The following is a 24,150-nucleotide window of genomic DNA, read 5'->3' on the forward strand; positions in this document are numbered from 1 at the left end:
GCCAACCATCCTCTCCACAGCCTTACTCCAGGCGACTACATCGTGATTCGTGACCTCAGGCAAAAACACTGGAGGTCCAAAAAGTGGAGCGGCCCGTTCCAGGTCCTCCTCACCACCCACACTGCCGTCAAAATCGCTGAGAGAGCCACCTGGGCACACGCCAGCCACTGCAGGAAGGTCCCAACTCCACAACACGCTGAGGACCAGGAGTGTTCATAACGCCAGGAAGAGAAGCAGACGGTCACAGTATTGACATACTGTGGGAGGAAACAACTTTCGGAGCGCCGATTGATCGAAGCACTGATTCACCTGTGTGCAACGTGGAAAGACGTCAACGTCCGTGGCATCCATTCAGGCAGCCAGGCATGTGCGGTCTCCGAGGCACCTTGTGCTGTCTTGTGGGGATTGCTGTCATCATAGTGGTACCCATATTATGGCCTTCGACTCATCCCAGCAAAAGTGTCTCACAAAACACTACCACTCACAACAACACTGCACTTCTACACAGAACCAAAAGACACCTGACCTCTGACCCCTATGGACCAGACAGGGCCCCTGGATGGCTCTTAAAGAATCTGTGGATGCAGTATGTCAATTATACTGCACGCACAACGACAAACTCATCATGCCTCATCTGTCAAGGCTACACAGCAAACCTGTCACTGGTCAGTCTGCCTGGAAATCCTCATTGTCGCACTGAACCCAAACCAAGAGTGGGTCCCTTTGTAGTGTGTCTGGTGGACTGTTTGCTCACTAGAATATCTACACAACCTCACTGGAGGTACAGCCACTCACTGTTCAAATCTTGCCCTCCGCTGCCCCGTTTCTCAGTTCCTTCACCACCATTACCAGTTGCAGGACAAGTTGAAGTAGCATCGGGTGCTACCTTTATTTGTTTCAACCGCACCTATGGCAGTATCAGTGTCGGACAGACACGTCTTAAATGTGCAAAAACTCATATCCTGTATCCTCCTGACAGCAGCGGACAAAGCACAGAGAAAGGCAAAGAACTAATCGAGGATGGCTCTTATGGTGTGCGCTGGAAGCGTGATGCGTTTGACTATAAGATAGAGCCATACCCAGACATCTACTGGGATTGCGGTAGAATTCGAAAATCTCTACCTGCTAATTGGACTGGTTTGTGTGCAATAACCATGTTTGCTTCGCAGGTACACCTGTGGCCGGTTTGAGAATACCATCACTCCCAAAATTACAGGGTGAAACGTTTTTCTAACCCACTTGGCAGTTTTGACAAAACAGTGTACATCGATGCTATAGGGGTGCCTCGTGGTGTCCCTGGTGAATTCAAAGCTAGAAATCAGGTTCTTGCAGGCTTTGAAACAGCTTTTTGCTGGTGGTGTACGCTGAATAAAAATGTGGACTGGATTAATTACATCTATTACAACCAACAGAGGTTCATAACTACACACATGATGCCCTCACTGGACTAGCTGAGCAGATGTCAGCAACATCTCTGATGTCTTGGCAAAACACAATGGCGCTTGACATGCTGCTGGCTGACAAGGGGGGCGTCTGTGTAATGTTTGGTGACTCTTGCTGTACTTTCATTCCCAATAACACAGCCCCAGACGGATCTGTCGCCCAGGCTCTTGAGAGACTGAGGTCTCTTCGTGGAGAACTTGCTGAAAATTCTGGTATTAACAGCACCTTTGGCTGGTTTGATACAATGTTTGGTAAATGGAAAGCACTGATCTTGTCTCTGCTCACTGGGCTCATTGTAGCATTAACTCTCATGGGGCCGCCCTAAGCAGAATTTTATTTTGAGGCCCCACCTCCCCATTACAAAATGACTCTTTCAACAATGGAACAAGCCTTTTACAGATGCACACGTCTGCATTTTCTGGATGCAAAGTCATCAATGAGGTCATCATATGACAGCTGCTATGCCACTTCTGAGTTGATGCTTATGATAGCTAGGCCGCTCAAGCGTTCTTGCACCATTGATGAGCTTCAGTTTTTGCTCAGCAAAGGCAACTGTAACAGGGAGAGTTACTGCAATGGTGCTAGCCTCCTCACAAAGATTAAAATGCAATTAATGCAAATACGACTACAACTAATAATAATATGCATTATGATTTGATTTGATGATATTTCTATATTTAAATATTTTTATATACTTATTTATACATTTAGTAATTAGGTTCTATATTCACACTGCTGTTTGCTGCTGCAACGCTTTAAATTTCTCCATTGTGGGTCAAATAAAGGATTATCTTAATTTATCTTATTTTATCTAATCTTATATGACTGTTATGAATTAAATTCACCAAGAGATGGCGACATTTTACCTCCATAAAAACAGCCCAAAACTTCTACTGAAAGCATAGATTGATGGGCTATAATCCTGAGCCAACATACGACCACCAACTGGTCAATTAACCGCTCCTTTTTCAACAGAGCTGAATGTATATGCAGTTAACAAGACATTCAATAAATGATAATCAGGGCCGCTGGAAAATTTAATCTCCAGTCCACATCTAGACAGAATTATCCTCTCTTCTGTCTCATGATTAGCATGCTAGCAGCTGGGGTGTTTATGCCACAAAGTTTTCTTTTTTATTTCAACAACATACCCACCTTCAAGTGAAGCACGAGCCTCCTCTTGTTTTGACTTTGTCTTTCTTTTGCTTGCTCCTGATTCATATTGCCGTTTAGAGGCCATCTCTCCACCTGCATGTCAGATGCTGCGTGCTGTCAATCATTGCGGCAACGTGTGCGGTGTCAGATTTCTCGTCTCTTTTTTTTCTCTCCTGCCTCGGGCTGACTTGGTGCTCTACGCGCGCCTCACAGCAGCGATGCGCATCCTTTGCGCATTTGCAGAGAAAGCGTCCCCTTGCGCAAAATGGGCCCCCCCCACGGATCGTGGGGCCCTACGCACAGCGCGTGTTCTGCGTTTAGGAAGGGGCAGCGCTGCATGGGACTGTGTGGTTGTTGCATCATTCCTTGCATTTTTTTTTTTTATTATTTATTTAGCACAAACAATATCATATGAAGAAAAAAAAAAACATGAACAATCAACATGACAGGGATGTGCAAAGGGGAGGTATGAAACCCAAAAGGGCTTATATGAAAACCTCACCCACATATTCAAAGATCAAATTTAATACAGTTTAAAAACAATAACATAGGAAAATAATTAAACAATAATGAAAAATAAGTAGAAAAGTAAGTGATTAAACAGTAAATGTAAGGAAGTAAGGAAAAAAATACATACATAAATGAATAATACAAAACAGAAATAACGAATGAGATGATAAGGAAAGAATAAGAAGTGAGAGAGAGAGAGAGAGAGAGACAAAGGACAATCATGACAATAATTGTCTTATGTTTGATGGTACATGGTTTGACTGATTAGGTACTTTTTGAGAGCCTTTTTAAATGATGTTAAATGAATAATTTTTTTCAGATAGTCGGGTAGCTGATTCCAGAGACGTAATTGCATTAGAGTCTTAATTGTTAGAGCCATAGATAGGTCCATCTCAACGTCAACTGGAATGGCATCACTGGAACCACCTCCATATTCAGAAGATAATTCCCTTGATCTGTTCCCTCACCCTGGTTGGTCCCCTCCTCCTTATCCTGACTCTGACGATGAAGACGTGTAAGGTGTGGTGAGTTGAAAGAACACACAGAGACTAATGAAGTCACTGTGTGTGATATCAGTATCATTTTTCTCAAGCTTATACTATTATGAAAAGTTTTGACATTTAGTAACAAGTTCACTAATCATTTTTTCTCAAATGTTTACAGCTATACTTTTATGATTATTGTTTACTCATTTCTAGTCATAAAATATGTGATGAATAAAGATCAGGGATTTGCAGCAGAAGACGACATCATACTACCTTGTGATCGTGCTAGTAACCTCTCCAAGGTAGTGTCCCCCTCTACGCTTGCAAAACGCAGGGGCTGTAGAGGAGCAAGCCTGCGTCCCTGAATCTATTTTAGCATGATAAATTGAAAAATATTCTTCAGTAATTCACATGTGTTTTGCCTCCTCCCAGCTTGCAATGAATACTAGTAATGTCTATGTTCCACAAAAACAGCTATTATTGATTTTCAACTATACAATATGTGATAACTTAAATTGAATCCAGAGTGAATTTTTAAGTTTGATGTCTAGTGTGTAGTTTGTATATACTTAAAGTGATCCATAAATGATCAAAAGGGAGGAGTGTAATGGGAAATTGTATTACTATACCATTTTTATTCATTATTATGTCTTACATTGTCTTCACTGTGTTCTTCCCACATCCTTGAATGTTTGTACTGTCTGCACAAAGAGAGATATGTGCTTCTTGTTATGGGAACGGAGCCTGGTACAGACATGAGAAGGACACAGTGTAGGAGATACACTAGTAATAATTGTAATTTATTAATCACTGGCGATTAATAAAACACTCGTTAATGGGGCACCACCGCCGATGTTTTGTCTATTTGAATAATCCGGAGGTAATTGATCAAATCCGACTAAACAAGGTTAACTTGTATCAATTCTAATCAATTTTAAATCAATTTATTAAATTTATTCAATCTCATAAATGAAGTAGTGAATTCTACACAGTTTCCATCGGTTCTCCACATTAAAAACAAACCGTCAACAGACAACGACATACGGTTAAATAGGTTTATTGACTAAATAATTCAGATTAAATAAATGAAATGGCAATTTAAATGAATAGCAACAGGTAACAGGAAATGTTACCAAATTTCTCTTAAACTAAAAGATCAGAACCCTAAGACACCACTCATTTATCATGTGTGAATCCAGCTGTTATGGGTGATGGAGAGCCTACTTTCTTAGCAGAGTGGCGGAGTCAGCGGCGGAGGGTTTCTCACCGGTGGTTTGCGACTCTAGCCGGAAGTCCCGGTCCAATGGCCGAGTGTCAGCTCATCGGGAATCAGCCGGTTGGGGACCACGGTCCGATGTCTTAGGAAGAGTGTGGCTGGTCCAGTACCGAGCCGGTGACGATTCTGGCTCACTGCCCAGCGGGGAGTTACCGCTTGAGAGCGTGCTGTCTTTCACAGGAACTCACTAAAACTAAACTATAGTTTTTAAACGTTTCAAAACAGTGCTTCACCTTTCACAGAATCTCACCATGGCTCAATAGATGAACTTTGTCTATCATGAAAAAGGATTATGTCATGATTAAAAATCACTGAACAATTAAAGGAAATTAAAACAGGATCAAAATAAAAACACACTTGAATATACCGTAGAACTAGTAGAATTGATCACTTACTTATTCCTCCTGGTTCTAGCATAATACTTGTTAAAACAAAACATATCAGAAACATTTACTGGTTATCAAGGAACTTATTACACAAAAGATCTCCTGAAGGTCTGTCCCAATCGTACCAGGGCTTATCATCAGGAGGTGCTGTGGTTTCACCGAACACAGGACACATTAAACATTAAACTTGATTTTAATCAAATTTCATCACAGAGACACGGGGAAAAGTTCAGTGTTATCAACTTCTTTAGCTGTTTCTTAATCTGTTAACATTAAGAGCATAAGTTCCTGGTTTAATGACAATTAGAACTTGCTTAAAATCTGGATGAGTGCAGAAACCATTATAGGATGGTATGTGTGATAAGAGAGGCATAGTCCTAAACCATTTGGGCAGGAGGGCTAGGAAAACAGAGGAGAGGCCCAGAGTGCTTTTACTCTGGAGGGTGTACTTGATAATTCTTGTCACAAGAAGACAAGAAGACACAGAACATCAGAGTCGTTACCTAATTTACAATTGCAAAGAAATAAGTTATAACACATGATTATGACAGTTCTTCTGTTCCTCTTCATCTCTGAAAGGAGATTCATTTGATGATGAACTCGACCGACCTGAGAGAAAGGAGTGTTCATTTTGAGTGGGGGAAGACGGCAAAAAGGGTTATTCAAGCTGTAAATAAGGAAGAGGGGTTTTTCCTGTGATGCGTCAATCTGACGGTTTCATTGGAAGCAAAACAAGTCAGGTGAAGAGGTGAGAGACTTCATAGCGTCTCTTTCCTGAAAACAGTCAGCTTGCAGATGAGAGGAGTAATTAATGCAAGAGCAGAACCTCAACGGAATGTAGAGGCGATGGACGTGTTCCTACAACAGGGCGTTCCTTTCCTTTAACAAAAAGGGTTCTCAACTGTCTCATCTTGTTCTTCTTTCTGCAGACCGCATGCCACTCTGTTGACTGATGAACCTTCTTTATAAAGAATAAAATCCTTAAAAGACAACTGGTATTTCTTACAAGTTTGTTTCAGATATCTCACAAATAAGACAAATTTCCACAACAAGCCCAACAGAGGATGTTCTTCCTGCGGCAGCTGAAGAAGTTCAACCTGCCAAAGACGATGATGGTGCACTTCTACACTGCCATCATCGAGTCCATCCTCACCTCCTCCATCACCGTCTGGTACGCTGCTGCCACTGCTAAGGACAAGAGCAGACTACAGTGTATCGTACGTTCTGTCGAGAAGGTGATTGGCTGCAACCTTCCATCCCTTCAAGACCTGCACAGCTCCAGGGCTCTGAGGCGTTCAGGTAGGACTGTGGCCGACCCCTCCCATCCCGGTCACAGACTATTTGACACTCTACCCTCTGGCAGGAGGCTGCGGTCCATCAGGACCAAAACCGCCCGCCACATGAACAGTTTTTTCCCCTCTGCAGTTGGGATCCTCAACAAGTCCCGGGTCCCCCACCCCCACTGACACTGACTCTTTCACTCCTGCACTCAAACCCACCTCTGCCCTTGAATCTGTGCATTACATTAATGCAGAATTTGTACATCCTGTATTTTTAATATCTTCTATATTTTATCTTCCGTCTTTATTTATTAGCCATCCCACACTTTTTGCCTCTGTGTGTTGATAGCGTTTATATTGTTTATATTGTATATGTTATAGTCACTGTTTGTTTGTTTATTGTTTATTGTCTTCAATGCATGCACCTTATTCACCAAGAAAAATTCCTTGTCTGTGTAAAATCCCTCTTGGCAATAAATCTGTTTCTGATTCTGATTATTATGAATGCAGAATTGACTTCAACATAACACTGTAATGTATCTTATATTAGTGACAGGGGGTTGTAACTGCATGTGTTGGCATGTGTTGAAAGGCGTGCAAGATTACAAATTGTTATGTGTATGTGGATGGATTAGTATTTTGCACTGCATTGCTTTAGGCTCAAGTTCACATAGAATTGTTACGTTTATGAAATAAGAAAAAGTTTGGGAAATACTTCATACTTCAAGTCTCATGTGCTGATCAGAGTTGTGATTAAAAATAAGGGCGGGCCCCAGATGATTTCCAAATACAAATAGGGTCGCGTCATTCTTAATGGGAGTGTAGTCATTCCCTACTTTAAGTGTAATTGTTGTTTTTGTACACTTCTGTGCAGTTATGGTTACACATACCCTTTTTCCACCCTCCCACTCTTGTATTTCGTTTGTTATTCATTTGACATAAAAGAGACAAACACACAGTAAATCATGCAGTGAAAAGCTGACAGCCCTATGCCAAACACATACTTTATATGACTTGTTAATATGGATTCAAATGGGCAAGCTGAATCATCAAGATACACATTTTGTAAACAACCCTAACCTGAAGCTGCACTTGTACTACTGGGATTGCTTTGAGTGTTGCTGTATATAATCTGAAACCATAGACAGCTGTTCTTGATCACGAAGACAAAGATCACAAACAACAAAGCATCAGGGTACTGTCAGTCCAATGGCCATTGTTCTCAAACATTTAATTTAATGTACCACTAATTTAATTTTTTTTTATGTAAAGTATACACTTACTTACTGGACAACAGATTATGAGGTGCACACTCCACAGTAAACCTCACCCCAATAGACCTGAAAAATTGCTTCTTTTTTTCTTTAATGCCACCTAAAGATGTGCACTGAGCTCAAAACAAAAATATCTGCATATTTTGTTGTAGCCACACAGATATTGGCCGCGTTTCCCAGATACCATAATTCTTAAGGACTTAAGAAGGCTTGTAAATGACCTTTAATATGAGCATAGTATTTCTATAAATGTGTTTTTATGTTTACTTATTAACATTCTTTAAAGCCAGGCTTTTATTTTTTATATATTAAGCAGACGTTACATTCAGTGCTTTTATTTTGAAAGCGTCTCGCCGAGACCTCGTACACATCCGGTGCTTCGGACTTTACCTGCAGTAGGAAAAGTGTGTCTGCAAGGCTAAGAGTTTGTCTTCAATGCTAAAGTGTGCCTAACTCACATGAAACGCCCTAGCACCTGGCTAATAAGGGGCACAAGGTTTGTTTTGTTACCTTTTCATGCCATATTTATGTCCGGCTCGAGTTTGGTTGCCGTGGATATTTTCATGTATAGAACGTGTTGTGGTTAACGGTAGCTACTATTAGCAACGGCCAAGCTGCCGTGTCGGTCTGTATTGGAAATGAGATGAAGCTATAAGCTAACTCGTAGGTTGTTTTATTAATGCAACAGGATGTATTTCGTCTGTTTTATGTGAGGTCTGCTAAGGTTAAAAACTGTTTATTGAGTTAAAAACGAAAGGTTAAAAATGCTAATTTCATGTTAAATATTGTTTTATATTTCACTCTATGGGAGGTTGTCCTTCAGTTAAAATGTGAATTTTCCTTCATGATTGTAACATCAATCGTAGCAGTTAAAATATATATTTAAATTCATGGAGTAAAACCTGTGCGTCTACAATGAGTTTATTAAAATAGATAAAAGGAGAGTCAACTTACATGATTGTTTATGGGATAAAAGCAGTTAAAAGTAATTTCATTTAAAGGTGGGGGTGTGTGTGTGTGCCAACAGGTGTATCCAAGTAGTAATCAAGCCCATTAGCGCATATATACCCCCGTGGATATAGCCACACACATGTGAGAATGGAAGAAACTGGCAGCAAAAGAAACAAGCGGGCACCGTCGTTTACCGCGGAGGAGATGGGCGTCTTAGTGGACGAGGTCTGGCAGCACCGTGATTTTTTATTCGGGGGAACAAGGGGCAAAAAGAACATCACAGTGAAGAACAGTGTTTGGCAGGCCATAGCCGAAAAGATCTCCCCCTCCAGCCCATGTGGCCTGCGTGAAAGTCCTCTCCATCATCGAGAAGACGGCCTCTGAATGCATTAGTGGGGGCATCGATGTTCAGGGGGACGAGGGGCTCTCAGAAAGTAAGGATGAAGAGGAGCCATCCGGGAGCGGAGCAGGGGTGTGCCCGCCCCCAGGAGAGGACGACCCCCCACAACCGTGCCCTGTCCCTGCGCGCCAACCAGCAGGGCCTGCTGTCTGCATGCGGGGAGGCTTAACAGGGCAGCCCACAATAACGACCTGCGCCTGCAGCGAGATGCTGGTGGAGAAGCTGGTGGTGCTGCGGGGGATAGAGGGCCGACTCGAACGACAAACTGCCCTGCAGGAAGAGATGGTCCGGATAAAGCAGGAGAGGTTGGAGCTGCACCGGAGACAGCTGGCGCTTGCCGAGGCTCAGTTCAACCGTCCCTCCATCTCGGTTCCAATCATCCTTCCCCAGGATTCAGGTACGGGGCATTTCTATTTTGTATCTGCATTATGCAATGTATCCCGTTCAATTTTACTAATCAATCTTCCTTCATTGCAGGTGATGCAGACGCCCAGTAAAGACAGTGCGGAGCCATAATGCTATCCGCAGCTCGAACATCTGCATCCCAGCTGACTTTGCTATCATTAGTAAGAGGATTTAGTAAATCTAATGCTGGGATTCAAAGGAAAATATCTGCGAATGAATGTTTAATTTTCATAGTTTTGGGGGACCATTTCGATAAATTATGATAGTCTAAATAATATAATATAATATAATATAATAGTAGTGACCAAAATAAATTTTGAAATTAGCGCTAGCTAAAAGTAAGTAAAGATATTTTACTGATACTTTTCTAAGTTTGATATATTCCAGGTATGTTGTGCCGTTCTCACTACCAGTGAGTCAAATACAGCAGCCTGGTCAGTTGTCCTATGCTTCTGAGTACGACACTGTAGTTACCCCTCTATCCCATTGTACAGTGATTCCCAAAGTGTGGGCAGCAGCAGGCTGTGGCCCCTGGTGGGCTGTGAAGGTAATTCACAATAAATAAATATGGTTTAAAAAACATAAACACACACAATAAAACTAAAATCACAGGATCGTGACAAGAAATTTCATTAACAGTCTGATGATTGCCTTATTAGATGTGTTCAAAATACACAAATCACAATTTCCCTCAAGATACAGTAGAGGATAAGGAAGATACGATTTGGATAAGGAAAAACTCCCAGCTTTGAATTTACAACTGACAACTTAAGAGCTATTTGAGAAGGTGGTTACATGCTAAAGTTGATACACAAACAATTACCTTACCAACATACAGTAGGCTAGCAAGGGATATTGAGCGGTAGGATAGCAGATAGGGATGCTGATTATCAATCACTGATCGAAACACCGTTAAGAATTTTTTGTCGTATTTAGTTTATTTTTCATGTAACTTGGTGTATACCTTGTCTGTTCCTTTAACTCATAATGTAGCCTTATGTTGGGACCCACAGATGAAGTCATTCATTGTGGATTTCAAAATGGACTCTGAACTGAACTCAGTGTCCCAGAATTCCCCATTCTTCACACCTAGGTGCAATATTTAGCTTTGAGCTACTATTGGTCAGGGTGACAAACCCCCCTCTGATCAGAGAGTCAAAACTCCAGCGCCTTCCTTTGTTCTCTCTCTTCTCCTCAAGCCTCTCCGCTCCTTTGACTTCTTATCCTCAAGGGCTCCTCTCCATCCCCCCCCCCACCGGGCTGCCTGCCCTCAAGATCTCTTCTTCCGGGCTTAACAGCTGCGGAGAGCTGCAAGCTTCATTTGCAGCAGGCCCAAAGAACTTCTCCTCACTGCAGCGGCACGAGGTCCTGCCAGTATTCCTGATCAGTTAGCACCAGCAGCTGCGACACAAAGCTTGCCAGCTAACTTCACCATCTGAGGAACACCAAGCAGGTTAGCACTGAGCTGCTACCCTCGCAAAGGACAGGAGCGAACCTTTTCCTCCTCTGCTGACTTTCATCGGTCCTTGCACAGCAAGAACAGCATTCATTGGAATCCCAACGTTCTCCTGCAACCACCGACACCTTTTCCTTAAAGACTGGTAACATTGAACTGGGCTTAGATAGCATAGCATAGCACAGCTAAGCACAGGACTTTAAACTCTGATTGATGTAATGCATGTGTGTTCAATTTATGTGTGTCCACTGTTTGAGTGTTATTGTAATCTCAGGTCAGGTTATTGGTAGTTTGCTTTCCTAGACGGCTAATTCTACATTAGTCGATTGATGCTTCACACAGACTCAGGGTCTTTGCATGCAACTAACCATCTTCTATAACCTGGCATCCCGTCACACACACACACACACACACACACACACACACACACACACACACACACACACATTCCTTGAGCCTGGAGCATATCAAACCCACATGTGATATCAGTGACCACCATTGTTTCTTTGTTCTGCCAGACACACACACACACACACACACACACACACATACACACACAAACCTGTATATAGTACATGGAAGTTAGTGTGTTTCATCTTTGTAAATAAAAGACTTTTGAACCCACATGTTGTCTATTTAATATTGTACAAGAGTGATTGTTGCCAACTTCTACTTTGTCAAGAGCTCCAAAATCCTTCAACCATTACTAGCTGTTATGGTAATTGGTTGTAGTTATTAAGTTCATTATTAATCAGAGTTACAAACAGTTTAGTACCTTTTCTGAGACTGATTTGGTGAATTGGCTTTTTTTCCCTTCTTCAAGGGTGGTGCCCCGAGGTGATCTAATGTAAATTGGAACTTATTAGTAATCATAATTTATAATTATCCCTGATAATCATTAATTATTATTGATAGCCAAATTTAACCCCAAACTCCCTATTACTGTTGCATGAAGCACTACATTATGGTGGCTCGTGTGTTGTGAGCACAACACTTATGTTTAAAGTGTTTTCCATAAAACAATGTTCATATTTCATATATTATTAATGATTAATTGATAATCAGCAAAGTATCAATTAAAGAAATTGTTTAAAATGTACATCCCTAGTAGCAGATACTACGAGCAGTGTTACTTTTAAAGCCCCACTCCAATATCCAGTGTTACTTCATTATTAACAGTTTTGTTGTAACATTCTTTTCTAACAGACTATGAGCATTTCTCAATACCAAGAATGCAAAGAATGGACTTGTGTTCTTGAGGAGAATGTTCTTGCTAGTCGTTCTCCGAAGAATGAACTCCGGAGATCACAAGAATACAGAATGCTCCGTTTTCAGTTTTGAGACGATGCATTCTTGTGGAGCCAAATGCAGCCTGCACTGATTAAACAGCTGGGCGTTATCATCCAAAACAAGTGCTCTCTCTCTCTCTCTCTCTCTCTCTCTCTCCTGTGTATGTGACATGTAAATAAATAAATACACACGTACATAAAGCAGCAACAACCTTCATTCGTTGTACATAAGTATGTTATTTTATTTTTAAGTGCTTCTCAATCTCACGAGCCAACAGCGGGAAAAAAAACCCGCGAAAAGGCTGTTGTTTGTAGATGATCGCCATTGTGGATTTGTGGATTGTGTAGTTAGTAGAGTATTACCACCGTTAAATATGGACCGGCAAGTGTTGCTAGCTGTCGCGGTCGGTATTCTTTACTGGGAGGCTGAGGAGGAAGCTGCTGAGCTGAGGGGGCGTCTTCAGCGGAGGAGAGCCAGGATGAGGAGGAGGAGTCTGGAGAGACCTCGCGCTATCCTAGCCTTTGCTGGATTCGTAAGTTATCTTTTCTTCGGGAGCACTTGGTTTTCCATTCATATTAAAGTTAACAAAATAAATATGGTACGGTTTAGAAGTATTATTATAAATATTAATGTATGAAACAGGATTAACAGGGTCCGCCCCAAACTGTTTAGTAATAGTAACGCTATAGACCCACCCCTTTCATTCATAAATTTCCTACTATGCTACTATACTTGATATGTGATACCTATCACCACCTACTGGTGAAATCATGGGGGGACCCAACAATTACAGGTGAAATAGAGGAGCATATTAAGTTGTATAATTTCTTTATTTCTGATATCTGATACAAGTCTGATAAGTCTTGTGTAATGAATCAAGTGAAGCTCATTTGTATAGAACACAAAACATACATTAAGTTTCATGAGAGAACTATAAATACATTTTTACAGCATGTGTTTAAATTCATCAGTCTATTCAAATATTCATAGTTGATAGTTAAAAGCAAGTCATTAATAAATAAATAAATACATTCAAATATTATTTCATAAAGTAATAAATAAATAAATAAATTCAAATATTATTTCATAGTTTTACTAATTAAAAAATATTTTTTATTTTACTACAGGATCATTCTCCTCGAATGTATGCACAAGTTAACAACACTGTGCCCATCCTCTGCGCCTTCTTCTCTGAGGAGGCTGACCTCAAACCAGCCTTCAGGCTGTCAAGGGAGACCATCAATCTGTTGGTCCAGATGTTGCCCCGGCTAAAGCCACATGGCTGGAGCCACGAAATTGAGGTGGCTGTCTCTCTGTACTGGCTGGCATGTGGCACTTCCTACAGGGTCACGGCAGACATATTTGGAGGCCATGATGGGCATCCTCCACAAGGCTATCCATTTCCCCAAGCCTGAGGAGATGGAGGAGGTGGGAGCAGGTTTTGCTCGGCTGGCTGGGCATGAGGCTTTTCCGGCGTGCAGTTGGAGCCATAGATGGATGCCACATCCGGCTTGTCCCACCTGCGGAGCAGAAGAAGAGCAACAGGGGATTTTTGCATTTTTGGATGTTTACATCGGCAACACGGGGTCAGTCCACGATGCCCTTGTCCTCCAGAGGTCTCCTATGTACAAACAGTCCCTCTACTCACCAGCTGGCTTCTTCCTCCTGTGAGACGGGGGGTACCCTTGCCTGCAGCATCCGGTGGCCCTCATGACTCCCTACCGTCAACCTGTAGCAGGTGAGAGAATAAATTATTTATTACAGTTGTTACTTTGAATTTGAATTCCTGGATGTATTCTACATTACCTGTATTTTAATCAACAGGCCAAGTTGAGGCCCGTTTCAACAGGCATCACGCCAAGGCCCGCAACATTATTGAGCGCACCTTCGGGTTGCTCAAAACCCGCTGGAGAGCCATCTTCCTCCGGGCTTTGGAGATCCGGGCTCTGTTCGCCCCCAAGGTTGTTGGAGCATGCTGCATCCTCCACAACCTTTGCCTGTTAGCTGGTGACATCCAGGAAGAGGAGGAGGCAGAGGAGGATGACTGGGAGGATGAGGAAGCTGGGGGGAATGCTGCCCAAGGTCAGGAGCTGTCGGGAGTCAATCTCAGAGGCAGACTTGCTGCCGAAGAGTCTGCCCCTCAAGAGCTCCCGGCATTTCTGAGGGAGCATGATTACTAAAGAAAAACCCCAAATTCATAATCAGTTCAATAATTATTTGTAATTTTAATTAATGTTAATTGTAAATATTGTTTTGCTGATTAATTAAACATATAACAATGGTTAATTGTAAATATTGTTTTGTTGATTAATTAAACATATAACAGTTAGTTAAACATATAACAATGGTTAATTGTAAATATTGTTTTGTTGATTAATTAAAAATGATTGTATAGTTTATCTCAATTAAAAATGATTATATTATGTGTATAGTTAAACATATAACAATGGTTTGAAAAAACACCTGTAAGTAAAGTCAACCTCCCAATCAGATTTCCGTTTCAGAAGCGTTTGTTGTGACCACCGTTACAAGCCTTGGTGCCTCGATTTGTCTAGGAAGACGTTTTACCTCTCATCCAAGAGGCTTCATCAGTTCATGTTCGCTGACCAGGCTGAGACTGGTCCAAGGTCCGAGGACCAGTCTCAGCCTGGTCAGATGCGAACATGAACTGGCAAATAACTGACAGATAACCAAGTCCAGTTGCGTTTCGAATTTCTTTGAGACCACTTCATTCACAACTCAATACTCACACTATTTAATTGACAGAATAACAATAAAACAACAACAAAGAACTACATTTAAAAATTACCTACAACTACTACGTATATACACTATTTACATTTTCTCCACAAGCCTCTCAAAGAGAGACAAATACTTGTCAGCTCTCTGACTTGCTGCCCTCTCCCTCTCTTCTTCCCTCGCCTCTGCCCTCTTCTCCCTCTCTTCCTCTTTTTCTGCCTGCTCTCTCAGAAAGTCCATCAGCTGCCCACTGGCCCTGGCCCTCTTGGGACCTGGTGGCTTTTCCCCTTCTCTGGGAGGGGCAGAGGACGGGAGGGTGACAACACCACCTGTAGCGGGGGTCAGATTGGCCGCAACTACCAGGGGCGGACTAATGGAGTGCTGCCCCTGGAGTGCGGCATCCATCTGACCATACCATGGCCAGGTGGCAGCTGTCACCCCTCCTGCCTCCACCCCTTTCCCCGTTGGTGGGTCCCTAAGCTCCTAAAAAAATAAAAATTCACTGAATGAATGTTGCCATGTCCAACTTGTTTACTGAAAAGTAGATAGAATGGTGGTACCTTGTACTTTTCTTTCAGGTTATTCCACTTCTTTTGCGCCTGTTTGGGGGTGACAGGCACAGCACTGTCTCTCACAAAGACTCTGGATAAAGCACACACATTCACACAAAAAAGGACAACTTAAACATATTATTACACATTGAGAACACGTTAACAAAGATATTACAGTGACTAACACACAAGCTGACAGAGACTACTGAATGTGATGTAGAATAGGGATTCTCTATTCTCTTCCTTGCATGCATGTAAGTGCAATCATATTATATAGTGAATGTCTGTGTAAATACAAATACTTCATCAATAGTTATATTGATAATATATAGTTAATATTGTTAGTACAAACTAGTATATCACTTAGGTTGATAACTACACCTGTACTATTGCTGTTGCCCTTCACTTGTACTATGTGGCACTTTAAGTCATTTTTGTTCACCAGGTTACAATTCACACTACTTATTTGATTTGTAGTATTATAAACATTTAGTTTAGCTTTATACTATATTTTCCTTTTATTCATTTAGGTTGCATCAAACTATTTTAAGAGGCTGTGAAGTCTGGCACAAACAAACACACCACCGGACCACTGCTCCTCGTATAAAAACACATAAAAAGCTTACTCACTCCCATCCGGTTTTAGACGAATTCCTCCATCTGGTGAAGAGGGCTTCGTTAGCGGCTCTCCATTTTATGAGAGCTGCGGTTTCGTCAGTTGTCCCTTGATTGAAGTTAAAACAATACAAAAATCAACCAAAATACAGGTCGTTAAACATTTGGCTAGGCTAAGTATAATCTCTTGAACTGACGTTAGTTTACATTATAATTACTCGGATATTAATTTGACGGAATGGCAGCTGTACGAATATGAATTGAAATCGGGGAGAACGGAGGAGCCTGATCCGGGGCCGGGGAGCGACTGAGCAGGAGAGGGAGACCAAAAAAAAGACATAACATACACACACATGCGGGGCCGTAACACCATGCATGATGTACACTTATTTACGTTTGAAGGCACGGACCACAGCACCAAGCACGCAGCACGAAATACACAGACCACAGTACGAGTGGACAGACCACAGAACGAGAGCACAGTATACAGTACACAGCATACACACACAGACCACAGTGTACCGTGTAGATAGATAGTTTATTTCGAACATGTAAAAACCAAAATTATCATGTACAAAGTAAACATAAACTGAAAACTATAAATTCTGTTTACATATCCGAAAAGGAATGGGAGGAAGGATAAACTTATTTTATTCCACCCCCTTTTAATAAATAATACCACTGAAATACTTAAAAACAATATACCCCTATTGATTATCAAACACCTGCCTCATTTCTGTACCTTGTAAAAATCATCTCCTTATTTTTTTTTAAAAACTGGTTTATGTTTGGACATTCCCTGAGCGTCCCCTCCAGACTGTTCCATACCGTTCTAGTTTCTTGAATAATATATCATGGTTTATTGTGTCAAAAGCTTTTTTTTTTAGGTCTATGAATATCTCAACTGTATACTCTTTTTGGTCTATTGAATTTGTTAGTTCCTCAACTGAATCGATTAATGCCAGTGATGTTGCTCTGTTCGATCTAAATCCATATTGACTTTTAGTGAGTAATTTGTGTTATTTATGAAACTGTCCAGTCGGTTATTGAAATGTTTTTCTAGAATTTAAGAGAATCTATAGTAATGACACAGGTCTGTAGTTTGTGAATTGGTGTTTGTTCCCAGTTTTGTACAGAGGTATGATCTTTGCTATTGTCATTTTGTCTGGAAATGTCTGGATCTGGGATTTCAGAATCAGAATCAGAATTCCTTTATTTGTCCCGCAAATGGGGAAATTTCTTTGTCACAGCAGCCAAAGGACAGTATCACACTTAAACAGTAATAAAAGTAAAACATAAACAATATAATAAGACATAAGAAATAGAATTTAACTGGTATATACATAATATCTACAATATGAAATTGGTATTTACATTATGACATAGTATTTATTATTTATAATATGGACAGTGTAAGTTTAAACAGTTGATATTTTTATTTACAAACAATAAATAATAAATATGGATATTAAAAATTGTCCAATTTGTGCAAACCAGAAAGTGTGTGGATATGTGCAGAGTTTTTTATTGTACAGTGCACAGTGAGGTCTACTGGGAGCAGTGCTGGTTGTAGACTCTGACAGCAGCAGGAAGGAAGGACCTGCGATACCTCTCCTTCACACACTTGGGGTGTATCAGCCTGTCACTGAAGGAGCTGACCAGTGCTGTGATAGTGGCCTGTAGGGGGTGGGACTCCTCCACCAGCAGCGATGATAGCTTGGCCATCATCCTGCTGTCTCCCACCACCTGCACTGGGTCAAGATTTGTTCTGCTAGGTCAGGTCCAACACTAACAAAAAATTTATTAAAGCTGTTAACTACTTCATTCATATCGTAAAATACTTAGGATAACTTAATTGTTTAGAGCTATTTTTTATTACAGTCTTCAGTATGTTCCATATACCTTTAATGTTATTCTTATCATCTAATAGTTTGTATACTATTCTTTCGGAGCTATTCTTATAAAAAATATAAAAACAAGTTAACTAATATTTTATTTTTTTTCTGCCTCCTTGATTCTCTGTCTCATACTTTCTCTGTACAGTGTATTTCTCTTTTTGCAGGCATTCTGCAAACCCTTTGTGATCCAAGGATGATCAGCATATTTTAGTTTCCTATTAATTTTTATCATAGTGTTTTAAATATTTTTAAGAATTCATCATATGCACTATTTATATTATTGCTATTGTATACAATATCCCAGTTTTGCACCATTAGGTCATTTTTGAATGCTGTTATCGATACTTCTGTTCTCACTCTCCTGTACACAGTTTTATTGTCAAGTCAAGTCACAAGATAAGTCACAATTTATTTATAAAGCACATTTAAAACAACCTCAGTTGACCAAAGTGCTGTACAATTGCAAAAGCACAACAAAGTTAATCACAAACACTACAACAAATAATTAAAACAACACAAGGGATAGTAGTCAATTTAAAACAAATTTAGATTAAAAAGAGAGAATAAAAAAGGAGTAAAAAAGAGAGAGAGAGGGAAAGAAAAAGAGAGAGCCAAGATTGCTTGCTTAGCTGGGAGTGAACGCCAAGGAGAAAAGATACGTTTTTAGGAGTGTTTTAAAATGTTCAACGGACTGTGCAGCTCTAACATGGAGAGGTAGGCTGTTCCACAGCTTAGGAGCCGCGACTGAGAAGGCTCTGTCTCCACGAGTGGAGAGTCTGGACCTGGGTACTGCCAGGAGCACCTAAGTGCCCTAGCAGTGGTGTGCAACTGTAAAAGCTCAGATAAATAAGGTGGTGCCAGACCATTCATACATTTAAAAGCAATTAATAAAATTTTAAACTGAATCCTAAAATTAATAGGCAGCCAGTGCAAAGATGCAAGGACAGGAGTAATGCGCTCGCGTTTTTTCTTTCCAGTCAGCAGGCGGGCAGCCGCATTTTGAACAACCTGCAAGCGGCGCAGTGCTTTCTGGTCCAGGCCAACAAACAAGGAATTACAATAATCTAAACGTGATGTAATAAAGGTGTGAATTAATCTCTCAAATACATTTTTTGGGAGATAAACATTTGCTTTTGCCAACAGCCTTAGTTGGAAGAAGCTTTGTTTTGACTATGGAGGATATCTGCTTGTCAAACCTAAAGTCACTCTCTAAAATAACACCAAGGTTCCTTGCAAAAGGATGACAGTAAAACTTAAGGGAGCCAATGGCGCCGTCACATCCATCAAGCAGATTTTGTTGACCAAATAAAATGATTTCAGTTTTGTTTTTGTTTAAAGACAGAAAATTAACTTCCATCCAAGTTTGGATATCTTTAAGGCAGTCTAGTAGAGTCTGAACAGAGGCTTGCCCATTTATCTTTAGGGGTAAATAGATTTGTACATCATTGGCAAAACAATGAAAAGAGATGTTGTAATTTCTAAATATGGATCCCAGAGGCAACATATATATCGAGAAAAGGAGTGGGTCCAAAACAGAACCTTGGGGCACTCCACAACTTAGAGGGGAAGTGGCTGAAAAATGCTGGCCAAGCTGAACAGAGAAGCTCCGGTCTGAGAGGTAGGACTGAAACCACTTAAAAACAGTGCCCCTAATGCCCACACAGGTGTTCAAACGTGACAGAAGAATTTTATGATCCACTGTGTCAAAGGCAGCTGTCAGATCTAAAAGGACCAGGACAGCAGAGTTACCAGAGTCAGCTGTCAAAAGGAGGTCATTAAACATTTTTAAAAGCGCTGTTTCTGTGCTGTGGCGTGACTTAAACCCAGACTGGAACTTCTCTGAGATACCATTTTGATCAATAAAAGACTGAAGCTGTTCATATACCACCTTCTCCAAGACCTTAGAAAGAAAAGGAAGCTTGGAGATGGGCCCTAAAGTTTGATAAAACTGTTTGGTCAAGGTTATGCTTTTTGATGAGGGGCTGGACCACAGCATGTTTTAAAGCAGCTGGAACACAGCCGGTCATCAAAGATAAATTCATCAGGTCCATAACACGAGGGCCAATGATATGGAAAACCTCCTTAAAAAGGCGCGGGGGGGGGGGGGGGGGTGCTGTCAAGAGGACAATAGGAAGGCCTGAGGTGCTGTACAATATCAGTTAAAGATGGGAGGGAGACTTGCTCAAAATTCTCAAAGACAGCAGGGCATATAGGAGGGACAGCAGGATCTGATGCAGACGGCAAAAGAGAGGACCTAATAACAGAAAATTTTATCAATAAAGAAATTCAAGAAATCTTCACACAGTTTGGATGAAGGAATAATAGCACTGTGATCACAGGGGTTCAAAATATTATTCAAAGTACTAAAGAGAAACTGAGGCTTATGGTTGTTAGCTGACACAAGATTGGATAGTAACTGACTTTTAGCAAATTTGACAGCATTTTGATATTTGATCAGACACTCATTTAAGATTTCTATGGAAACTTGTAGATGATCTTTTTTCCACTTTCTCTCAGCAGGTCTGCATGTGCGTCTTAACGTGCGAGTGGTGTCATTAAGCCAAGGCTCTCCTACTCGCTTAGAGCGTTTGCACCTAAAGGGAGCCACTGACTCCAATATGTCAATACAGGTACCATTAAACATGTCCAAGAGCTCATTAAGAGTGAGACCACAGTCGTGATCCTGCAGTACAGAGTCGCAAAAGGCTGCAGAGAATTCGCAGGCAGTTGTAAGGGTTAATTGTGCGCACACGGAGCTCCGTGGTGCACAATTTAACCGGGGGATGAGGCAGTGTGATATTGAATAAAACAGCAAAGTGGTCGGAGATGTGTGTGTCAACAATCTCAATGACATTTAACTCCAGACCGAATGACAATATGAGGTCCAGTGTGTGTCCCTTTTCATGTGTTGGGTCAGATACAGATACACACAAATTAACTTTAATCTGTAGATGTTGCTCGCTGCACTATACTGTATAGTATACTGTAATACATACAAGCAATGATATATACCTATAAAGTCTCCCTAAATGTCCCACCCACAGCACTCTTTGTATATATAAACTGTATACACACAGTCCACATACACAGTATACGTATACAGTCCACAGGATATGAAAAGAAGGATTGGCTGACTGTGGCTATCCTGAAGAGACTGTTGCCGGTGTGGGGAAACGAACCCACCATAGATGATCCGTCAGATTCATAGTCCAGTATTTCAGTTTCAATTAAATTCTTTATTGGTGATTGAGCATGATTGCAAACTTAATTAGGTGTGGTTTTCCTATAAAAGGAAATAAACAACAGAAATAATAGCGAAGGCTTTGACCATCTGGAAGCCCCCGGCAAAGGCACGGACCGCCGGCGGCGAAGGCTCGGACCCTCTGAAGCCGGAGGCGAAGGTGGCTAGAACCCTCTGGAAGCCGGCAGCGAAAGGCGGCTGGAGGTCGGCAGCCAAGGCTCAGACTCTCTGGGAGCCGGCGGTGAAGGCAGCTGGAACCCACTGGAGGCCGACGGCGAAGGCTTGGACCCTCTGGAAGCCGGCGGTGAAGGGGGCTGGAACCCAATGGAAGCTGGCAGCAAGGGCGGCTGGAACCCAATGGAAGCTGGCGGCAAGGGCGGCTAGAACCCTCTGGAAGCCGGCGGCCAATGATCGGACTCTCTGGGAGCCGGCGGTGAAGGCAGCTGGAACCCACTGGAGGCCGACGGCGAAGGCTTGGACCCTCTGGAACCCACTGGAGGCCGGCGGCCAAGACACGGACCCTCTGGAAGCCGGCGACGAAAGTACGACCTGCAGCGTGAAATACACAGACCACAGAACGAGTACCCAGTACAAATGCCGCATACACAGACCACAGTACGTACACAGAATAGAGTACACAGACCACAGTACATAGTATACAGCATACACACAGACCACAGTAAAAATCCACGGTATACAAAACAGTCCACGGTATACGTATCAATCCGAAGTGCACATACACGGTATACACAACAGCCCACAGAATACATACAGTCCACAGTATAAATCCACAATATACATAACAGTCCACGGTATACACAAGAGTCCACAGTGCACAGACACGGTACACATAACCGTGCACACAACAGTCCACAGTATGAATACAAGGTATATACATAACAGTCCACAATATGAATCCACAGTACACACAGTACACATAATAGTCCACAGTATGAATACAAAGTATACACAAAAGTGCACAGTATGAATACAAAGTATACATAACAGTCCACGGTATAACTCCACAATATACATAACAGTCCACAGTATGAATACAAGGTATATACATAACAGTCCACGGTATAAATCCACATACAGGGTATACATAACAGTCCACATACAATATACATAACAGTCCACACAGTCCACATAATAGTCCACAGTATGAATACAAAGTATACACAACAGTGCACATAACAGTCCACGGTATGAATACAAGGTATATACATAACAGTCCACAATATGAATCCACGGTACACACAGTCCACATAATAGTCCACAGTATGAATACAAGGTATATACATAACAGTCCACGGTATAAATCCACATTATACATAATAGTCCACAGTATGAATACAAAGTATACACAACAGTGCACATACATGGCATACATAAGAGTGCATACAACAGTCCACAGTATGAATACAAAGTATACACAACAGTCCACAGTGCACATACATGGCATACATAACAGTGCACGGTATAAATCCACAATAGTCCACATAACAGTCCACACACAGTCCACAGTATACACAACAGTCCACAGTATACATAATAGTCCACACACAGTCTACATAATAGTCCACAGTGCACATACATGGCATACATAACAGTGCATACAACAGTCCACAGTATGAATACAAAGTATACACAACAGTCCACAGTGCGCATACATAACAGTCTACATAACAGTCCACGGTATAAATCCACAATATACACAACAGTCCACATAATAGTCCACAGTATACAAAACAGTCCACACACAGTGCACACAATAGTCCACACAACAGTCCACAGTGCACACAATAGTCCACACAACAGTCCACAGTGCACACACATGGCATACATAACAGTCCACATAATAGTTCACAGTAGGAATACAAAGTATACACAACAGTCCACAGTGCACATACATGGCATACATAACAGTGCACACAACAGTCCACATAACAGTCCACGGTATAAATCCACAATATACACAACAGTCCACATAATAGTCCACAGTATACACAACAGTCCACACAATACACAACAGTCCACACACAGTCCACAGTATACACACCAGTCCACAGTCCACATAATAGTCCACAGTATACACACCAGTCCACAGTGCACACACCAGTCCACAGTGCACACACCAGTCCACAGTGCACACACCAGTCCACAGTGCACACACCAGTCCACAGTGCACACACCAGTCCACAGTGCACACACCAGTCCACAGTGCACACACCAGTCCACAGTGCACACACCAGTCCACAGTGCACACACCAGTCCACAGTGCACACACCTGGCATACATAACAGTCCACATAATAGTTCACAGTATGAATACAAAGTATACACAACAGTCCACAGTGCACATACATGGCATACATAACAGTGCACACAACAGTCTACATAACAGTCCACGGTATAAATCCACAATATACACAACAGTCCATATAACAGTCCACACACAGTCCACATAATAGTCCACACACAGTCTACATAATAGTCCACAGTGCACACACGGCATACATAATAGTTCACAGTAGGAATACAAAGTATACACAACAGTCCACAGTAGGAATACAAAGTATACACAACAGTCCACAGTAGGAATACAAAGTATACACAACAGTCCACAGTAGGAATACAAAGTATACACAACAGTCCACAGTATGAATACAAAGTATACACAACAGTCCACAGTATGAATACAAAGTATACACAACAGTCCACAGTGCACATACATGGCATACATAACAGTGCACACAACAGTCCACAGTGCACACAACAGTCCACAGTGCACAC

General features: G+C 41.5%; 1 protein-coding gene across 3 annotated transcripts; it reads left to right on the top strand.

The window, feature by feature from the left end:
- Nucleotides 1–8,820: 8,820 nt before the first annotated feature.
- On the top strand, nucleotides 8,821–14,604 carry LOC311253642 (uncharacterized protein). Of its 3 annotated transcripts, none has more exons than XR_014621755.1 (5): nucleotides 8,821–9,557; nucleotides 9,638–9,726; nucleotides 10,060–12,843; nucleotides 13,439–14,049; nucleotides 14,136–14,604. XR_014621755.1 is itself a non-coding variant. In XM_084384151.1 (4 exons), the coding sequence occupies exons 3-4, from the start codon at nucleotides 14,022–14,024 to the stop codon at nucleotides 14,489–14,491; spliced, it is 384 nt and encodes a 127-aa protein (XP_084240277.1). In that variant the 5' UTR covers nucleotides 8,821–9,557; nucleotides 9,638–12,843; nucleotides 13,439–14,021; the 3' UTR covers nucleotides 14,492–14,604. The 3 variants fall into 3 exon arrangements, 1 of the variants encoding a protein (XP_084240277.1); XR_014621756.1 differs by having other exon boundaries at nucleotides 10,797–12,843; XM_084384151.1 differs by having other exon boundaries at nucleotides 9,638–12,843.
- The last annotated feature ends 9,546 nt before the right edge of the window (nucleotides 14,605–24,150 follow it).

This window comes from Pagrus pagrus, assembly GCF_965226575.1.
Source record: "Pagrus pagrus genome assembly, contig: HAP1_SCAFFOLD_27, whole genome shotgun sequence".
Lineage (NCBI taxonomy): Eukaryota > Metazoa > Chordata > Actinopteri > Spariformes > Sparidae > Pagrus > Pagrus pagrus.

Bases quoted from the DNA above. Each gene is read 5' to 3' on its own strand.
- LOC311253642 (XM_084384151.1), top strand. From the start codon at position 14,022: ATGACTCCCTACCGTCAACCTGTAGCAG. The intron at 14,050-14,135 runs GTGAGAGAATAA...TTTAATCAACAG, and splicing joins CTACCGTCAACCTGTAGCAG to GCCAAGTTGAGGCCCGTTTC.